At 30.8% G+C, this 19,768-nt stretch overlaps 1 protein-coding gene across 1 annotated transcript; it reads left to right on the top strand.

Annotated features, from left to right (window-relative positions):
- The first annotated feature begins 16,279 nt into the window (after positions 1 to 16,279).
- Positions 16,280 to 19,421, top strand: LOC124354592. Its single transcript, XM_046805172.1, has 3 exons — positions 16,280 to 16,480; positions 16,793 to 16,907; positions 19,282 to 19,421. The coding sequence occupies exons 1-3, from the start codon at positions 16,280 to 16,282 to the stop codon at positions 19,404 to 19,406; spliced, it is 441 nt and encodes a 146-aa protein (XP_046661128.1). The 3' UTR covers positions 19,407 to 19,421.
- The last annotated feature ends 347 nt before the right edge of the window (positions 19,422 to 19,768 follow it).

Below are 19,768 nucleotides of genomic sequence, written 5' to 3'. Positions count from 1 at the left end.
GATTGTGTAATCTGCAGGCCTGGTGATTGCTAGCATCATGTGAGATACTGGGAGATATCGCGTTGCAAATAATTATACCGTTTATGCTAGGTAACCCTTGGCTAGAGTGATTGTGCAATCTGTAGGCCTGGTGATTGCTAGCATCATGTGAGATACTGGGAGATATCACGTTGCAAATAATTATACCGTTTACGCTAGTGAACCCTTGGCTAGAGTGATTGTGCAATCTGCAGGTCTGTGATTGCTAGCATCATGTGAGATACTGGGAGATATCACGTTGCAAATAATTATACCGTTTACGCTAGTGAACCCTTGGCTAGAGTGATTGTGCAATCTGCAGGTCTGTGATTGCTAGCATCATGTGAGATACTGGGAGATATCACGTTGCAAATAATTATACCGTTTACGCTAGTGAACCCTTGGCTAGAGTGATTGTGCAATCTGTTGGCCTGGTGGTTGCTAGCATCATGTGAGATACTGGGATATATCATGTTGCAAATAATTATACTGTTTAAGCTAGAAAGACTTTTATTTACTTGTTACATATTTTAATATTTTTCATCTGTGTTGATGAAGATCTAGTAAATATGTTAGATTCCTACTAAAATGTTAAAATTTGCTAGTGCCAAACCTATATCTTTGATAGTTGGCAAAGAGATCTCCCATTAAGAAACTTTATAACAAAGTATTAACCATTAGTACTAACAAGTAATCGTAATTTTCAAATTCAGTAGTATTGAGACACTATAATATCAGTTTCTATAGTGAGACATATTTTATTAAAAACAAATTAGTGTTATTATCGTAGCTTTATAATTTAAATCCATGCAAAAAGCTGAGCCTCAGTTGAATATATCTTAGTAAATATGTGTTATTATATGTGCTTATCAGTCAAGAAAATTGAAAGTTTTCATTTCTGTATGTCAGTATACACAATATCTCGATAAAAAACTTAGCTCTAGATTTTAAATTGTGCATGAAGCCTAATTTCTAAATAAGCAACATTAAGATCGGTGATGGTGTAACTTAATAGTATTAGGCTAAGCGATAGTGAGTATTTTTACATTGGTCTTATGGATAAACTTCACGGTAATAAGAAAATAGCATTACAAATTAGGTACAATCGTGAGGTTTTTTATTATTAAGTAACAGGTTTAACTTAATGAAATTAGGTGTAGACTGAAATGTTGCATATAATATTGGTGTGTTGAGAGCGGATTGGCGTATTTGTACCTTGTTTTATATATATATAGTTAGGTATTACCTTATTGGTAGCTATAAGATAAAAGGCCGGAGCGGCAAATCACGAATTTGACGTTATCAACGTATTCTGCTCACACTCCTGAACAAACAATTTATATAGTACTAGGGGGTGCAAATGACAAATAACATGATTTTAGGGGGTATATTTATAAGTGGTTAAGTTTCTAATGTTTTAATGTTCAGTTTGTGTGCTGTGTCTGGATAATCTGTTTACTTGAATATTATCTGCAGCCGGGACTGATAGCAGCCTGATAACGTATCTTTTATCTGAGTTCTCCGGGTCAGAGTCAGTGCTTCACAAGATATCGTGATCAGTAGATAGGATTGAGTGAGTGCGTTACAATCATGAATCAACCATCCACTAGTTCGACCAACCCTAGTGAATTGTGTGTGTTAGGGTGTTTAGTAGGGTACGTAAATAGTTTACGTTTTACCCGAAACGAAATTATTTCCTTTTTAATTGAACATGGAATTTTTAATAATGAGTGTATTTTATCGTCGTGCGGTTGCGTGTTGTTTTTAAACCGGGAGACTTTGATGTTTCGTTGCGATAGGAAAAATTAGAAAAATTAGTAAGAAAAGAAGTTTTTAAATGTTGCAATTTTTAAAAATCCACTTTTTTTTTGCTGCTGCTCAGCTTTATCCGCCAACACACTAATGGTAAGTGTTCTCTGTTAACATCCATCTATATATTTATTATTTGAGTTTTTCATGATTTATTAAGTTTTTTAACTTTACATAATTGTCTTTGCATTAAATTTCAATTTATATTTCTGATCAGCCTCTCTAGAATTTTATATTTTACTGATAGGTACTATCTCGAGGGATGTTTTCCTTTAATTGCCGGAGGCACTAGTCTCATTTCGATAACAAGTAATTAATTTGTTGCTCGAAATTAAGAAAAACATTGTTTCATTTTGATCAAAATTCTGCTCATTTCAGTATTATTTTTCATTTACGTTTGCAAAGATGGCCACCCATCCGATGACGTCATCACGAGGTTCAATCATGGTCACAAAAGGTCACGTGACGCTCGACGTCGATGTACAACACGGAAATATTACTCCGCGCGTGAACAGTTGTTCCATTTTTTATGTTCTAGAACTTCGTTATTTTCTCATTTGCACCCCATCAAACCTTTTATTTTTTTGGTCTATAGGACAATTCTAATATTTTAATAACGCAAAACTTGTATTTTGCCGCACCGGCCCTTTCTATGCTAATTACCTTGTTTTATATAAAAAATATAGTAACGATATATAGAAGTGGAAACTTTAGAATTTCAAAATCCTTTTTCCTTTTGCTCTGTAAATCTTAGAGACTCGTTATCTTAGACATAATCCTTCTTGTGTAAGAATAAAGGCATGTGTAAAAATAAATAAAAATATCATCTTATACCAAATTTAATAATTTCCATTTTTATTTTCTGATAAAACGACACATATGTCATAATTTATATATATATATATATATATATATATATATATATATACTCATATATACATATAAATATATATATATACTCATACTCATATATATATATATATATATATATATATAATATATATACGCAAACGACCCAATTCTGAGGATTGTCCTATTCTGATGAGTGGCTCCTCAGAATGGTAGCGTGAATGTATAATTTGTTCTGAGTCGTCAGAAAGGGATCAAGTATGTACAAAATTATTTCTCACCTAAATTAATACTGTTATTTAAACTTTAAACTATAAATACCAAAAACGAATCGCTAAACACTTTACTGTAGCAAGAGCTTTAAATACATGTGTGTCTGGTTTTAAAGCTGTAAAACCAAGTGGATACTGAGTTGTCTAACTTTTTTAATAATTGCTGAAATGTCTAGTTATTGAGCCCAAAACTGTCTTGAGGTGAAACCCACGAAAACAATTTTCAGAACAATATTACAGGAAATTATATACAGTATACACTCGTGAATTTAACGAAATTTCGCATTGTGTTTTTATGGTTTATTCTAAGATAAAGGTACAATTTTTATTAAATTGAGAAGGCCAAAGCTTTTAGGATGAAATAAATTACCCAAGAACTCGAATTGGGTAGAAACAAAAACCTGTCACTTAGTTGCTTTAGCTGACAAGAGTGTTAATATGGATTATACAAAAACCATGTTATAGATACTCTATGACTAATGTCTTAACAACGATGTCTTAATATCTTAATATTAAACATGTTTTGAGAGGTTGACACCTATCTGAATTGGACTGTTATTTGTTATGAAAGTCTTTTTACAAATCTTGATATAATAGTTTTTTTTGGATTAACTCAATGTTATATATCATTATATTACATTTGATATGAACTCAAATATATATGATCGAAACTAGTCATCAGCACTTTTAATAAAACTCGTATACTACGAAGAAGTCAAATCTGTAACATAAATGCAGAAGACCAAGCAAATTCACAGATTTTTAATATTGGACATGCCTTATATATGATATGGTTTTATTTGACAATGAACGCCTTAACGTAGTTATAATTCATACTGAATGTGTTTGAGGCCGTAGGGGGCAGAACTGCAGGGTGAAAACTATTTTAACGCCACACCTCAGGGAGCTTAGTTAAATACGGTTATTTCTTTTGAATTTTATAAAGCAGTGTACGTGAGCATTCTGTTGATCCGACTGAATACTTGGTTTGTGTACGAATCGGTTTGTGTACATAACACCTAATAGTGAGATTTGATGTTAAACAAAAGTGATCCGTCACCAAACATCACGTAGACATTGATTTAGCCTGCACCAATAAATAAATAATGTCATACGACAGGAATGTTAGGTATTCTAGATTTCTAACCTACCTATTGTAGTGTTTATATGTAAACATTCTCTTACTAGTAGATAGATATTTATCATTAAGAATGCGGCCGCAATTCTTAACGGATCTTTAAAATTGAACTTGCAACGGTATAGCAGACTCTGACCGCGATATCGCATGAGCATCATCGTTTCCTGTTTTCTGCGATAAGCAGCCCGCTGGCCCATTCCACCTCCACTCCAAGTTCCCGGAAGTTATCTGTCCCATCTGTTTATCTCTCTCTCTCCTTCGACCTTCCTGAACACTACATCTGGCAGATTCTAAAGTAGCAGTGTACTATTTGATTTAATTGTATTTGTTCTCTTAGAAATTCGTTAAAAATATTTTTATACTCAATTCATAAAGTAATCGGTACTGCTGTCTTTCATAAAATTCTGAAGTTTATTTATGTACCACTAAATATACTCTTGTGACTAGGTTATAGTTTGGTCTTCTCAAGACGGAGCCAGGTCCCGGCGATCTCTCTCACACGCTAAAAATGTCACTTCAAACGTCTACCACATTAAAACATACACCAATATTATCTCTGAAACAATTTTTACTACTTGGGCAATATTCATTCATGTATTAGAGTGAAAGACAAATATATTTTATTTTGTGGATTGTGACAATCAAAATTATGGAGAAAACACAGCTTTGTGTTAAAAATTTAAGTTTTTTCCATTTTAACACATCATTAATCAAAAAGTAATAACAGTAAAAAACAGTACTTGTCGCACAGTATTTGTTGTATTTGTCTTGAAGAAAGGTGTACTAAAAATTAATTAATTTTCCTTAACCCTTACAAAACCGATTATTAGCACCTATTTTTATGAACTGTATAATAATACTCTACACACCGGGGACTAAATATACTAATTAGATAGGCAATATATATTACTAACTGACTTTCCTTGTGCGTGTCAATCTATGAGGCCAGATATTTTTTGTCATCTCCAAATAAAAAGAACTTGTGTATCTTTTATTGTAAGAAGGAATATGTTTGATATCTATAAATTATTTTAACTTCTTCACTATTATAAGAATGATTTATTACTGAAGTCATGTAATTAACATTAATGTAGATGTGTTTGTGTTTGTGTAAAACAATATGCATGTAAAGTATATTTAATATAGTCAAAAAACGTTTTTTTATTGTCTCCATCAATTAGCAATGCTACAGGGTTAGATATATTTATATGTATACTACAATGCTTTTCTCAAAAACAAATGAAGGTGCAGGCAGATAAAGCGAAGTACATTTTAGACACGTTGCACCCGGCCCGCCCCGCACCGTGCCGCGAGTATCTTACATTGGTATGATAATAAACGTACCTAACTATCATTAACACTACCTGAATCACAATAAAAACATTACCTGTAGCCATTTATTACAATATCCTTTTACTTGATATTAAATTGTTTATACTTTTATTAATAATTTGTGTTTACATTATTGTTATTTACTATGAAAATGGTAGGAGGCAATATACTTATACAAAAGGATGCTAAACGAGAGCTCATATAACTTGCTTAAGTGAACACGATATTTCGGGACAAATTTTTGTCGTATACTAAAACAATGTACATAGCAATTTGCGAACTGTTTGTACTATCAAAATGAAACACCTAGATAATTTGTTTTGTAAAAAAATTCTTATTTGATAAATTTGAAAAATGTTGTAAACAAAACATTAATCATTAAGTCTTATCAAACATGTGAATATTTGCAGACAAATTTGTTAGTTACGAAACTCTATTGTATGATGATGTTTTTGGGATCTTTTGTATGTACGCTTCTCAGGCTATTCTAGCTTTATATGAAACCTGTAGCTCTGGAATTAGCAATACAATTCCTAACATGTGATATTGATCACTTCTGGAACAGAATGGGCATTAGTTTCCCCAGTATCCAATTCAAACTACTACTATATTGTCACTTATTAGTTATAAATTGATAGATATCCACGTATCATTTAAACTCCATTAAATAACTACAACACTCTTTTCTGATGTACTTATATTTTAATAGAGTAAAAGAATAGCGTTGATGATTTTTAAAACACTTACTGCTGTTAAATCATAATAACTTAAAATAAGTTTTAAAATAGTATTTAGTTGTAGGCATATACTTAAACGGTATTTACTTACGGTTAATCAAATAATGTAAGTGGTCTTACTTGCTGCTTGTTAAATTCGAAATACAAATGACACTATTTATTTATATGACATTATTCATGTCACTGACAATTTTCAGAAACGTTTATTGTACGAGTTTAATACACAAAATTTTAATGCACAGGCTACATCTTGTAATGTAATAAGCTACGCACATGGTACTGTCTCAAACGCTTGAATATTAATGTAGGCATTATCCAGACACGAAGGCTTTTATACGGTACTATATAAAGTTCCAATAATTAATTTAGTAAATAATCAATCCTGTACTCCATCACGTGAAGTGATAAATGAGACTATCTGAGAGGGCAGGAACACAACTTTAAAATGACAATTGTCTTTCAGAACAACTCGTATATTGCTGCACGGTGTGATATCCTTCTTAAGTACAGTGGTAGTCTATTGGTTATTCATTAAAATGAAAACACCAACAATAAAATACTAATTTTTAAATCTCAAGCACTTTTGTTGGATTTATCCTTGACGCTATTCTACTTCTGAATCACTTTAAGGTGGTAAAAATTTGTAACAGTGTTATTTTTATTAAAACCTAATTTATGTAGTAGTGCCACAATTAATATTTGGTCTAAGTAGTCAAAAGTTTTGCTTAGGTCAAGAAAAGCAATTTGATTGTGTTTCCAGCATCAATTTCAAAATGGGAGCGTATATTTACTATTTAAATAATATGTAATGTGCGTAATTTTTTTAATTTAAAACCATTTCATCCATAATAAAAAGGAATTGGCATTTACACCAACATATATTTTTATAGACTATATATTTACTGCATATACAACTACTACACATTTAATCATTACACATAAAATAAGCAATCCTGTTTTGTTAACAGTCAAGCGATTGACATCCACTCACAGACGTGTTATACACACGGAGCGCGGGCCGGTATGAACACACATAGGCAGAAAATATTAAATTTAATTTACTTCAATATTTACAAAGCACGAAATGTTGTTATTTTAGTTATATAATTACAGGTTTTCATACACAAAGTGCGGCACAAACACATGTTAACGATCGGCAAATAACTTTCATAATAATTAAATAACTATTGTTTCACAAATATAAACCAACGAAAAATCTATCTATTATATTTGGAGATTTTAATGTTGTTACTCGTTCAAGCAAATACTCTAATTCGATATCTTTTTTTGTTACAGTCGACAAACTATTACAGGTATCAACCTGAGATTTAAAAAGAGGAGGCACCGTATTTATAACATTTTTCATAATGTCTTTTACGTAACAAATTTACAAAACTGTCCAATTTAGTTTGCCTGATCACGGTGAATGCTTTTATTTACCAGTTTCTTAGTAAAAAACATGGTTAACTAAAAAAATTAAAGTTTTTCTAGAGACAACCAAATAAAACTTAAGAAAAATATTGCATCCAAATATTGGAACAGTGTTTTTCAATTAAAACTGATGTTGAGAAACATTTTTAACAGAGCGTTCCCGTTAATCCACAAAAAATATCAGTTTATAAAAGCCAAAAATTGTTACATCATAAAATTATAAAACACAAACAATGAATTCAATTTGATTATGTTTTGCAGACATGAGCGCGACTGAATTGAAGAATAATTATAATTTATAAAAGTTTGAACTTAAAACCGCATTTCCAGAGTAAAATCCCGACCGTTCCATAAATGATATGGTTATCAGTGGCAAACCCTTTGAAGGCAACCTAGAAAAGTATCATCTATTTTAAACGATATTCTTCGTCATCATCAGATGGGCGAAATGAAACTCAACGGGATATTATGCACGATCTTCAAGAAATTCTTTGCAGAATTTCGTTATCGAAAACAACTTTAGTGCATCCTAATTAATATTATAAATGCGAAAGTGCTATTGTTTGTTTGTTTAGGTTTCACGCGTAAACTATTCAGCGAAATGTACTGAAAATTTTACATGGACATTTTTACGGTCCCTGGGAAGAATATAGGCCTTTATTTCGAAATCCATCCGAGCTACTCCTCACTGGTATTTAAAATAGCGAAAAATCCCATCTTGTTCAGTAAAAGTGTGAAATAGTTAAAGGAGCATGTAATTGTAATTAACTGTTCTGTGTAAACATTGTTTATTATGTTAAATTTTTTAACACTATATAGTAAGTACATTCTCTAAGGAAAAACAGATATTTTTAAGGCGTTTTAGATTTCAGATATTACGTAAGTATTCATCTACCTTACAAATGCCCTGAAACATAAGATGGCCAGAATTTGACACTGAACAAAACCCCTTTGAAAACAGTCGGCCAGTCGGCAAGAACTATGCAAATGAAATTTCGCTGGACTGTGCTTCTGAATTAATGTACCAATTCCAATTAGCTCAAAAATGTTCTAAAATTTTAACAATATTTTTTCTGTTTATAAAGAAAAAACGCATAGCGTCATTGTCAATGAACTTTTAACTGTACATTCGTGTCAAATATTAAGTATTAGATATAAAACAAAATATTACAATTTAAATTTTTACTATAAATTTAAAGGCCAATATAAAACCCATCTTAGTTCACATCTAACGTGCAGTCTGCCTGACGTACAATCCGGAACGAAAACCAGAACCCTCTTCAAAAATATAGAAAAATCACAGAAATCCTCCCACAGAGCTGAACTCGGTTATCTGTCTTGAACTCTGCACTCCGCTAAACAGTCCATGATGTCCTAATCTCAACTTTTAATTCGTGACTCATCACTCCCAGCGCTAGGTGGACGAACTTTGAACTTCAGCTGTCGTCATACAGTCGCCTACTTCATTGCAACTGATAACAACTACACGTTATCTATTTGTTCAAGGTCGGGACGGACACACTCCGTTACCTTGGTAATTGACGAATTTTTGTGTTGGCGCGCCACTAAGCAAATATAACTTTGTTAAGTTGATCAGGCTAAACTTTCGTCCAGTATACCAAGAAACGAGCGTTTGAAGCACCACACCTGAACTTTTTTAATTCTCTTCTTTATTTATCAAAAGATGTATTTTGAGCTATCTCCTATCTTTACTTTCTTGTTCAACTCATCAGGGTGTCCTCACAACAGATGTGAATATTATTAACCCTATTCATACAAAAAAATTTTAGTTTAATCTTGAAAGCTTCAAACTAATATCAATAACTCAAAATTCTTCAAAATATTTGATAAAATTTTATATTTCTCCATAACGTACAATGTAATCTGCATTGTTCTATTACACCACACTAACTTGGTTAATTACTGTACTGTCCCTCTTTCTTGAAACCAATAACGTAGGCTAATATATGCATATAAATTTGGGTTTCATCAATCTCCACAATCTCCGATGTTTCTTTATGTCTTCGAAAATGGCTTCCGTTAAGTCAAAATGACCACAATTTAATTATCTTTTTAGGCAATTAAGGCTTTCCACATTGTTCACCACCGACAGGGTTTTTAAAGTTGGTATATTTGGACGGAATCAAGACTGAGATATTATACAGTTATTTTTCTTCTGAATTTCAATAAAATCTTTCTTCTGCGAGGTCTTCCGGATAGTCTGAAGTATCGGACCGTGAGAGAATTGTATACAATAGTTTTAGTCTTTAGACATAATGTCTTAACACTCCCCTCTTCATTACTATCACATTGTATTCTTTTTTTTCAGTAACGGAAATTGCTTAAAAGTCCAGGTGACAGTGAAAAAATAGAAATTAAAATCTAAACATTTATAACAATTAATATAATAACTATTGTCATCAATAATTTAACTCTGTTTCCTGAAAACATTTTTAATACACTATCATAAAAACCTCACTTTTAAAATTTTGGTAGAAGCTTACTGAAAAGTGTAACAATAACATCGAATGAAATAAAAGGTTTTTTTAAACTAGTAAAAATCTGCAAACTAAACGTGTTGTACTTCTCTTAAAAAAAATAATAACACTCTTATGAAATAGAGATATGAACGTGTTAAAAATATTACATTACATTACAAATCATTACAATTAGCCGTTCAACAGCGATGATGGATACATTAACAACCAGTCTCTGTCGCACACTTCCCACGCTTCGAGCGAGGGAGAGCGAGAAATGGCACATTGCCATTGTTGGATATAGATATATGCTACCGCAGAATTTGTTGTAGGCTTTTTTGAAAGGTACAGTTTCTTAGTACATTATTTTGTTACAAGTCGTAAGGTTTATCAGTAATAACAATTAAAGAGCTCAAAAATATCAATTTTCGCACCATACAAACTTTTTTCAACTTTCAATAATTGATCATACCTAAAATCCCCCCTATTTTGTAACGAAGCCGACAGTGAAAATCGTATCAAATCCGTTGAGTAGTTTAGAAAATACAGATGCACAAACAGACAAACACAAAAAGTTACTTTACATTATATTATGTAATGATGATTATACTTAATATTGCTAAGCATATAAAACTAGACCTCAAAGGGATGTGTCTTTTCATTCTGATAAGTAGTGTGGCCAGCATTACCATTATTTGGTTCATTTCCTGGAAAGTTTTTATTCTTCCCCTTTGTACTTGACATTGCTGGGGATTATATACCTGAATGTCATATACCACTCAGGTAAAGTAAAAGAAAACGATCCAATTGTCTTAATTTGCCAGATAAAAAGTATTTATTCACATTGATATTGTTCATACCTACAGCTCCGTCCATTTCTATGACGATTTTCAGGTACAAATACAATATGCAATTAATATACAATTATACAATACATAGAGTATACAATTATACACACTATAATTTTGCTGTAAGCACGCTACTAGGATTCTTTACACTGCTCACTTCAGCAATCCATTTTTTTGTGAATGGCTATTTTCAGGTAGTGTATACAAGTAAATATCGAGTTCGCACCAAACTTTGAAACATTTAACCATATTAATTAATTGTCTTACTTGTTTAGGCTAAAGTAAATTATGTGAAATTATTCGTATTTACAGTTATCTTTTTGGCCACTTTCAGGTATATTATACAGTTAAACGTTGAATTCACAACAAGATCATGGGCGAACAATTTATATACATTTCAACCAAAAATATTCTTACCGATACCCGTGTACTGTTCTCTAAATTAAATTATCAAAGTAATGATTGCACGCAATAGATCGCACCCGTGGCAGCTTGCCACAATTTCAAATATTTATAGTAATGTTATGATTAACAATATCAGCAGCTAGGGAATTCATATGATTTTCTCTCATATACATTTTTACAAGATATGTTAGTCCTTAACTCATTTTGTTTTCAAATTAATACAAATTGTTTTTACCAATTCAGCAATTTTGTCTGAAACAGAAATTTACAATCACTCACTTATAATAAATTCAATTTAGGCTACATTTAACAAGTTGTTATTTTATTATACTTATTTTCTTTTGAAGTAGCCTACTAATAGATTTTTTTATTTATACGAAAAAGTATTTGTTCTCGCATAACCTCCCACATAATCTAAGTATTACGGTAAATTGTATAGAACTTTTAATATGTTTTTATTAGCACAGTTATTTATAGATAATTTAAAGTAGTATATGAATATATTAATAACGAATAATGAATGAATAATGAATTTATTCCGACATAAAATGTACATCAATACATAATTATAATAACTCGGAATTGACTGACCACTTTTGCAAGTAGTGTGGTCAGTGGATAACAAAATAAAACAGGTTTTTTATCAGAGTCCAGTCAATAGATTCTTTAAGATATTAGCCTGGCTGCTCCCCGTGGCGCCTGCACTGCAAGATTAATAATGGACTGCATGAATCACCAACAGAACTAAAAAAACTTTCCTTGTTACAATCTTTATCTTACAAACTAAAAAATATATCTCAATAACATTTCCTTCTCAACTAGAAACTAGAAATTATGTTAAATATACACAAGTAAAATACATGATTCTTTGCTATTTACATATTTCTTTATGTTAATTAAATACTAATTTATTTGTACACATGATTTATATAATAACTCAAATTATAACTATAGGGGGAAATTATTTCTTGTAAAATGAGTCACAGTTTTCTTGTAATAACAACAACGTTATTTTGTAATTACAACAAAATTATCTAACATTCACACACATTTTAATGTTATAAGGCAATTTATTAAAAATATTTGGGCCATTGTTAAGAAAAGAATGCTTTAGTATTGACTTGTTGACTTTAGGCGTTCTGAACATTCGCCGGTCCTGTGCTTCTGGTAGGATAATTTAAGACCGTTGTTCCTAAATTACCACTTCTAGTGTAAAACAGTCTAAGAGTTTTAAAAATAAACAAATGTTGCAGTGGTAGAATTTTAAATTGAATGCGAATAGGAAAGGAGCTCTCTCGTATTCTTTTGTGCGTAATTATTCTCATAAAATGATTGTGTATGACTCTTAACCTCTCTATTAAATATTTATACGTCCCTCCCCAGCAAACAACTCCATACTGAAGGCTTGACTCTACCAGAGCAAAATACAGAATTCGTAACAATCAGTCATCACAGAAATTTCGCAAAAAATAAAATTTTCTTATAGTGGATTTAAGTTTATTTTGCAAGACTGTTATATGATTTTCCCATGCTAATTTTGAATCAAAAAGTATTCCAAGAAATTTAAAATTGTCTTCCTTTGTAATATATTTACAGTTACATAAGTCTCCTATGTTATCCGTATATCTTAATTCATGAAATTTGAAATCAGAATAAAAGTTAAAATCTTTAAAATCGAGTTTTACATACTTTGCTGTTTCAACGTTTACTAACATTTTATTTAATTTACACCAATGTTTCAAAAATTGAAAGATCTTCATTAATTTGGTTCCGTAACAATTGTGTATGCTATTTGTTTGACAGTATAAAAAAGCTATGTCATCAGCGAATGCACTGATCTTCGCATTAAAAATTTTCTATAATACATCGTTAATAAAAATCAAGAATAAAGTGGCAGAGAAAGCCTTGCGGCACCCCTGTTTTTGACGGGCAGTGGTGCGCTGACAGTTTGACCAACATGCACTCGCTGCTCTCCTCAGCCCGGTAAGGAAGCTGCGGAACCAGCTAAAGGCCAAGCCCCTCACTGCAGCCGCCTCCATTATGATACAATGGTCTACCAAATCAAATGCCTTCTTAAAATCTACGAAAAGACCAGTACATTTTTTTACCTTCGTTTAAACCAGAATAAATCATGTCAGTAACAACTAACAAGGACATCTTCAGTAGACCTTCCCTTCATGAAACCGTACTGGTTTTTACTAAAAAATGTTGTATTATTTAAATAATTAAGTAATCTTATTTTCATTAATTTCTCAATAGTTTTAGAAAAATCCGAAAGTAAACTAAACTAATTGGACTGAGATTGTTTAATTTAACAGAAACGGTTTTCTTGTCAATTGGCACAACTATACTGGACTTTAGTTGTTCTGAAAATTGACAAGTATAGAAACTTAAATTAATTACCTGAGCAAGAACAGGCGATATTATGTGTGCAATAAGTTCGATTAATGCTACACTTATATTATCAAAACCTGAAGATGTTTTGTTTTTCATAATTACGTGCAACACTTCATTTTCATTTGTAGGAAAAGTAAAAAAGGACGTCAGCCTAGGTGTTTACGTTTAGCTCATTGACTAAATTTTCATATTGACTTGACTGTACTTCGAACAAATAATTGTTAATTGTGTCAGCTACTAAAGACGGATCAGATAAGATTACTCCGTTATCTAGTTCCACTCTGTCAACGGAGTTCTTATAGGTATTCAGAATTCTCCATTGAAGAGATGAGTCTCCCCTTGTTTCATTAATTTTTTAGAATAAAAATTATATTTTGTTTCATTAATTTCCATTCTTAAACTACTACAGAATCTACTGTAAAAAATAGAAATATATTCTGAGACACAGTTAAATCAGTCACATGATTTTTATAAGGGTTTCCTATTGAATTAAAAATTTACAAATATAAAAAGTGAACAAATGGCCTTCATGTGACCTCTCATGTGTTGATTTCAACATTTTACTCATACCTCATAGGAATTTAAAAAATTTTAGTTACATTTTATATGGACTAATAAGAACGGTAATTATGTGTCAATATGAATAATAGTAATCTATACTACATGTGACAAGTACACAGCTCTACTAAATTTAAATTGTATTTCATAACCATGGTATGATATAAAACTAATACCTTTAATTATATTTAAAAACTAACTAAATCTTTATTTCCTATTTGTGAGTACAATACAGGAAATATATTTAAGATTAGTACGGATTGTTTTACTTCCCATGGGAATCTGCTAAGTTCGCAACTCACCGGAAGTTCTTTATCAAAAGGAACTTCCGATCTGCGAGGGGTCTTGGAAGTGTACACCTGACGACGCTGTTCATCAAATAAGATACGTTTAGACTGGCTGTCGTATATATATGTGTTTAAGTGATGGTTAATATTTGTGAAATATCAGACTTATATTAATGTTGTTATGTACAACGCTTTTTCTACATTATTCTACATTATTACTCTATTTCTTGTTCACATATGTTGTTAGTATCCCAAAAACTTATTTCTAATCACTTCAGGATGATTTATAAAAAAAAAATACATTATACTATGCTATTATATAAAAATCTAATAGCGTATATTTTTGTATTTGTGTTTGCGTTGTTCAATCACGTGAAAGGTACTGGACCAATTGAACTGAAATTTTACATGGATATTCTTAGTCTCTGATTAACTCCTAGGTCTATTCCTATTTCGAACATCCCTGCGGGCTACGCCCCACTGGTTATGAAAAAATCACTTATAACTCCATTAATAAATATATTTTATGGACTTGGCTTAAACTGTAGATAGTTTTTGTATTTAATCCCCTGTCAAGGCCAAGAATAATCAGTATAATAATTTATACACATTTATACAGGTGTTTGGACTGCCACTTAAAAATAATGTGCTCATTGTGTCCCTGATTTAAAAAAATGCTGTTAACTGCAAGTACCATATAAGGGATTAATTATTTATTAAGCATATTTGATCGTACACTTATTATTGGCATATACAATAGAAATTACTTCTTTTTCGTACCTCAAGAATGGTCCTAATATTGCAGAGTAATTATATATTTACAAACTATACACGACATGCTATTTTATTTGTTTTTAAGAAAGGGTGTTTATTTGTCTACTTGATTTGTTCTATGTCTGTTAATAAATACAAATTAATTTTATCTGCAAATAATTTCGCAAAAACCTGACAAACCTACCGAAAAAACTACAAAGCCTTTGGATGCGTAAAATACATTTATATCTTTAATATGAAAAATATCTCAGAATTATAGGACTAAAAATAAAGTCGAAAAAGTGCATTAGATTTAACATTTTCCAAAGTGGCTACAATCAACATAGCTACCAGTCTGTAAACTGAATCCCTATTGGGACTTCCAAAGTACTTACCCAGACATTGGCTCTCTTCAGAAACATAGGTTTTGTAACACTCGTAATAGAAGTTTTTCATGTTTTCTACTGCTAATACAGTAAATTATGTATAAAATTAAATATCTTAAATATATATTAGGAAGTATTTTGATACACTTTAAAATCAATTTAATCTACCTTTTTATGATTGTATAAAAGCACATAAGGTTGTACAAATCTAACACCGTAGCTATGCAATCGCCCATAAATGGTTTTTTGAAAAAACAAATAAATGAGGATATGCGATATCTCACTACCCTAGTCCCCGTGAGGAAAATAATGTTTATTTTCTTTTTGAATGATAAGCTGAAAAGAAGGAATAACTCCCTATCTGCAGTTTAATCTAGATTCCACCTTTGTATTTCCACAATTTCCTGCATTTCTTTATTTGTACAAAAATATTACTATATTTCAAATTATAATATAGGCTAATTTTTAAATTTAATATGTTTTATAGCAAAACAGTTTCCTTTTTACTCTCCCAATATTTAAAAAAACAATACTTAACTTTTTATGAAAACTTAACAGGCCATAATTATTACAGAGATAGATATGCTAGCGAGTCTCGGTGATAATACAGACAGTCATACTAATCAACGGTGTCGCCGTGTATTCTTGGTTACTGATAGTACACGTGGTCACGTCGCGAGCGACGAGGAGGGGGGGGTGGGGGACTGTGATGCAGACACGATACTATCCGCTCCAAGGTTCGCGCTAGGTGGCTGCTGTATGCCTAGTTTCCTTCAGTCAGTGGTATGGTCGTGGGGTGTTGGTCGTTGGGGTCCATCATTACGCGTTATTCGTTATGGTAATAGATAGTGGGGTAGTGGTTGGAACATCCGACTAACTTTCTATGTTTTGTTATGAGACAGCATTTAATAGCAGTTATTAGTGATCCAAGATGTAAATGTGTTTGATCTAAGTTTTAAAAATGTTGGGAGTGCGTTAAACCTGCTATAAGTGCTTTTTCCGTCGATTTTACGGTTATAAAATTGGTTAGAATTATCAAAGTAAATAAGAAAAATCCATCGAGGTCTCCACTGAATGAAGCTAACTGTTCGCCAGCTTCTTGAACAAGAAGAAAGTGAAGATGAAATGTCATCAGCTATAGACGATACAGACAGCGATCCTGACTACGATCCAAGCGGCTTCAGGGATCAGCCTCATACTCCTGATTTGAGTAAGTTTAAACCATTGATTTGGAGTACCTTAGAGTTAGTTCTGTTATCACCGGAAAGAATTAGTCAGCAAAACGTTTTTTACGAAATTTATTTAGTTTTAACGTAAAGTTATACATTTTTAGTCTAGAGTTGTGTATAAATATAAATATATAAATATGCTCCTATAAACTAAGGCCTCAGACAAATATTAATAACTCAAAATACTTACAGCCATAAATATTTTGCTAAGGCCCTATATTACTCTACTGCTTAGTAAAAAAAATAAAGCTATTAATATTAAATTTTGTTTGAAAAGCCTTAAAAATTTAAAATATTTATTTTTATTATTACAATGTGAATTTTATTGAAACTAAACAGTGTAAAGAATTATCGCAGATTAATATTTATTAACTATTAAACATTTTTAAAACAGAATTATTCATTTCCTATGTTTTTACTAATCATATTTACTAAAACTAATTTTAGTTTTACAAATAATAAGATAGAAAACAGAAATTTATAAATTTTAGTTTAGATTTCTATATAACGTATAAATATATGAACGCCATTAAGACCCTAGAAAAGTATTAAAAACTCAAAATATTTTCCAGACAAAGATATTGCTGAGACACTATATTGCTGAACTTAAACTAAAGATATTAATACAAAACATGGCTTAAGAACTTATCATCCCCATTTATATTTGTTTAATAACTAAATTTGTATGACAGAAATATTCATTTCCTATCTTTACTAATTTAATATTACAAATTTGCTTTCCTAGTATAAAATAAAAAAAAAACTTAAAAATATGTTGTTGAAGTGTACTAGTGATTGTAATACAACAAAATTACCAAATATCTATTACAATGGATGGTTATAAGTCCAAGCTGATTTATAGGCATCCATAACATAATGGTTAATTTTACATATTATACACATGTGGAACACCCTTAAAATTTAAGTCTGTTCTTTGTAGTTTACATACATGTCTCTATCTTTGTATAAAACTATATACCTCGGTATTTATATTAGTTGTGAGTTTTAAGGTTTATTGTTACTAATGTTATTTCTCATACAGGAATATAAAGGCTCGACTAACAACAAATAGCAATTATTATTGTTGTACTGTCTAAAACTGCAACATAGCAGTTGCAAAATAAGTGAATACAATATTTACCTCCGGAAATAAGAAAAATCTTTTACTACAATCACGACAGTTTATTACTAGGTGAAATTATAATTTAGATCCGCTAAGCAATAATAAACTCTCACAATTATTTTTTTAAACATACAAAACAATATAAGGCATTTTTGTTCTATGGATAACATATAGGATTTAGCTTGTGACATTTCAATTGAAAAAGTTTCTAAAAACATGAAAAATATTGGGGGATACTCCTTAAAGTGGGGTGGCACCAACAAAATGTGCAGAATACTATTATATTATATATAATAATTATATCACAAAATATTATACAACTTTAATGGTGGAAGTTTTGATAACCTTATATATTTATTAACTGTCTATATGTTCATTGCAATCCTCGATAAATACAAATACAACGTGCTAATAAAAAATACAAGAAATAATTATGATGAATTAAATAATGAGCAAATGGTAATAGTTAGGGCTTAATATAAAAGACGAAAAGGTGAAAAGTTTAAGTAATATGATTTTAAATGTTTTTTTCTCGTAAAGTGCTAAAACGGTACTAACGACAGATGTATGACCATTAGTATGACTTTTCAAGTTCAAAAAGTCTTTATTCAATAATTGTATTTAATGCATTTATACATTTAATGTGCTTCACAAAGCACGTGTGAAATTAGAAAGAAATTTATCTAATTAGTAACTTTGATATGATTGTTCTTAATGTAATGAAATATGACATTAGTTAGAATTTAAATATTGTACATATTTTATGTTTTTACCCAAAAACGTTTGTCCATGGTGTTTGAAATACAAAAGATAATTTAAAGTAATTGAATCTATTGAAATATTTAAACCATACTAAATTAACAAACAAACTTATAACCTTACCTCAAAAAGAAAAGAACAATCAATATTTATAATAATAAAGGGGCTCTCCTGACATTCTCCTCCATATGTCTCCTGACAGTCTTGTGATTCTGCAATATCAGAGTAGCAAAATATGTGATGTACAGGGAAATTTTAGGGACTTTTACTTACAAAAGTTAATGAACGATTATTTATTATAGTATTTAATACACAGCAGTAGCGGGTAGACAATAAAATAATTAAAATAAGCAAATAGCAATAGCAAATCACGGTTATTCTGTTACTATAAAATACTGATGTATGCTTAATCTAATTTAATCACTGATTTAAACAGCTATAATCATTTTTTAATATGATGGTTTTATTTACAGAAAAGTATCGAAAGGGGCTCTTTCGTGAAGATTGTTATAAGGCTCCGAAAGTTAGAGAAATGTATGTTGGTCAAGATATAAAAGGAAAAAAGGGTTCAGGTAAGTTTGCATACATTACGCCTTAGTTGAACTTATTTATATTCTAATAATAACATCTAAAATAGGTATATATTTATTCCAAAAATTATATTTTTACATATTTTTGAAATATCTATTTCAAAAATATGTAAATACATATTTATATTAACTAGCATTTACTCGTAGCTTTGCCCGCAATTACCTATTGAATAACAAGTATGTCATAGCCATATTATTTTCCAATGGGATTGGACTTTTAGTTTGAAGAGATAAAATTTTGGGGTCCGGAAGTCAGTTGATATGAGTACCATTAAAATACATACTGTATATCTATTTGCAAAAATTCCATTTGAATTTATAGCCCCAACAATGTGACATCTCACTTGTACTTTGTAATAATGGAAAGCTT

This window comes from Homalodisca vitripennis, chromosome 1 (genome assembly GCF_021130785.1).
Source record: "Homalodisca vitripennis isolate AUS2020 chromosome 1, UT_GWSS_2.1, whole genome shotgun sequence".
Classification (NCBI taxonomy): domain Eukaryota; kingdom Metazoa; phylum Arthropoda; class Insecta; order Hemiptera; family Cicadellidae; genus Homalodisca; species Homalodisca vitripennis.
This window is presented reverse-complemented; position numbering and strand designations above follow the sequence as displayed.